This window comes from Mus caroli, unplaced genomic scaffold (assembly GCF_978045245.1).
Source record: "Mus caroli unplaced genomic scaffold, Mus_caroli_1 scaffold_22, whole genome shotgun sequence".
In the NCBI taxonomy this organism is placed as follows: Eukaryota; Metazoa; Chordata; class Mammalia; order Rodentia; family Muridae; genus Mus; species Mus caroli.
The window spans coordinates 816,714-819,411 of record NW_028227277.1 but is presented as its reverse complement, the minus strand read 5'-3'; the positions used below and the strand labels follow the sequence as shown (position 1 = coordinate 819,411).

The 2,698-nt window shown below is 45.3% G+C and overlaps 1 protein-coding gene across 1 annotated transcript; it reads left to right on the top strand.

Annotated features, from left to right (window-relative positions):
• The first annotated feature begins 1,629 nt into the window (after positions 1–1,629).
• LOC146999995 (spindlin-2-like) lies at positions 1,630–2,398 on the top strand. The gene has a single exon (XM_085834360.1). The coding sequence runs from the start codon at positions 1,679–1,681 to the stop codon at positions 2,396–2,398; it is 720 nt and encodes a 239-aa protein (XP_085690486.1). The 5' UTR covers positions 1,630–1,678.
• The last annotated feature ends 300 nt before the right edge of the window (positions 2,399–2,698 follow it).

Here is a 2,698-nt window from a genome sequence, read left to right as displayed (position 1 = left end):
ACCTCACATTTCAGCACCAGCCTCGATGTACAGAATAAAAAGTTCAGCACCAGCCTCGATGGACAGAATAAAAATTTCAGCACCAGCCTCGATGGACAGCAAATTTCAGCACCAGTTTCAATGGACAGCAAATTTCAGCACCAGCCTCGATGGACAGCAAATTTCAGCACCAGCCTCGATGGACAGCAAATTTCAGAACCAGCCTCGATGGACAGCAAATTTCAGCACCAGTTTCAATGGACAGCAAATTTCAGCACCAGCCTCGATGGACAGCAACCAAGACTAGATCTTTTACCGCCCTTTCTTAGGGTGCATCTAGATTAAGACGGAAATCAAAAGGGATAAGAGGTTCACGATCAGATATATCTCTCCGAACTTACCTTTTCCCTGCAGCTTTAATACAAAGATGCAGCTTTAATACATCTCGAGAGATAGATGATCAGCTTCAGGAGAGGAGACCCAGAGAGCAGAAAACCCTTCCCTTTTATAGGCTGCGAAAAACGGTTGGAGACCTGCACCACCTGGATTGGCTGGTCACTATCAGTCAGTTAACTCCATGAGAGAGGCAGGGCTCAGGCGATGGAAAGATACCCTGACGCCTGCGCACACTTAGGAGCAACGGATGTCAGCGCCATCTTGTAATGGTGACTGTGAGGGCGGCTCCTCACAGTAAAGCCTTAAAGAAGGGGAGGGGCTGGGGAGAATACACCATCCAATTGAAAGATCAGGGAAAGGTCAGTAAAAATTAGGTTGACACTTTGCCCCTTCTTAGAATTGGGAACAAATCACCCATGGAAGGAGTTACAGAGACAAAGTTTGGGGCCGAGACAAAAGGATGGACCATTTAGAGACTGCCATATCCAGGGATCCATCCCATAATCAGCCTCCAAACGCTGACACCATTGCATACACTAGCAAGATTTTGCTGAAAGGACCCAGATATAGCTGTCACTTGTGAGACTATGCAGGGACCTAGCAAACACAGAAGTGGATGCTCACAGTCAGCTATTGGATGGATCACGGGGCTCCCAATGGAGAAGCTAGAGAAAGTACCCAAGGAGCTAAAGGGATCTGCAACCCTATTGTTGGAACAACATGATGTACTAACCAGAACCCTGGAGCTCTTGTCTCTAGCTGCATATGTATCGAAAGATGGCCTAGTCGGCCATCACTGGAAAGAGAGGCCCATTGGACTTGCAAACTTTATATGCCCCAATATAGGGGAATGCCAGGGCCAAAAGAATGGGAATGGGTGGGTAGGGGAGTGGGGGGAGAGGGTATGGGGGACTTTTGGGATAACAAAGAAAATGTAAATGAGGAAAATACCTAATAAAAATATTTTTAAAATGTTCTACATGCCGGAAAAAAATTAATTAATTAATTAACTAAAAATTAGGTTGAGACTAGGTCAAAATGGCAAACAAAGTGCTAGCACATTTCTTCCTTCAAAGTTTCTCCAATGGAAAGGAAAGAGAATTCGGGTACACAGAACAATTTTATCAGTGTATTGGGGGCTAGGGTTGTTATGTTTTTAAAACAAATTCCTGAAAGATGAAAAGCTGATGAAAGGGTCGCTGAAAGGATTTAAACTAAAGAAATGAACCAAAGGATATAAATATCGCCTTGGAGACCTCCAGGACCCAGGAAGCAGAAGGGCAGCAAAGCTTCCTAACAGGACATGGAAAGTTCAAAACTGACCAAGAAAGGAGCTGGTCTGAAGAGGCAGCGGAGCAGATCTCCAGCCCTGCCCCAAAGGAACATCGTGGGCTGCAGAATTAATCGTAAGTGGAAAGAAGGAGAGGAGCCAATCACACAGTGGAAAGGGACTGTGCTGGATCAGGTGCCAGTAAACCCCTCCCTGTACCTGGTTAAATATGATGGGATTGACTCTGTGTATGAGAGGGTATTGTCCCTAAAAGTTCTTTCTGACGAGGTGGCATCATCCCGAGTCACCGATGCCAGCCCTGCTGATGCCAAAATTGGCAAAGCAGTGAAACATATATTTGAGGGTGAGAATGGCTCTAAGGACGAGTGGAGGGGGATGGTCCTGGGCCAAGCGCCTATCTTGGATAGCAACTTTTATATTACTTATGAGAGAGATCCCGTATTATACACGTACCAGCTTCTGGTTGATTATAAAGAGGGTGACCTCCGTATTATGGAGGTGTTCAGTGATCCCCCTCTTTTAGACATCGACCTGGAGCTTGTGGATGGCCTGATAGGAAAAGACGTGGAATACACCAAAGATGACAGCTCCAGGAGGGTCGGAATGGTCATTAACCAGGTTGAAGCCAAGCCTACTGTATACTTCATCAAGTTTGTAGATGATTTCCATATCTATGTCTACGACCTGGTCAAACAGTTCTATCGATTTGTTGCTGCATTGTCACAACTGTAGAAATAAAGTTAATTTCTTTGGAAATAAAGTTGAAGTTGTAATTTCCAGATGGGCTCAGTTTGCTGCTCTTGAGTGTATCCTGAATGCAGGAATCCCAGTTGTCCTGAAGAATGCAGGCTTCTGTGGGTATGGCATGCTGTCTGAAGCACTCTACTGGGTGTGTTTGTTGGGTTGAAAAGGGATGGAAGGAACGGCTGTCAATTCAGCCTATGAGAAAAGTGAGCTAGTATCATAAGCAGTCATCTACAAATGGAATGGGACTTATCTGTTCTGGTCTTGGTGTGGAGAGGAGAAGGAACT

Coding starts and splice junctions, on each gene's coding strand:
- LOC146999995 (XM_085834360.1), top strand. CDS start 1,679: ATGGAAAGTTCAAAACTGACCAAGAAAGGAGCTGGTCTGAAGAGGCAG.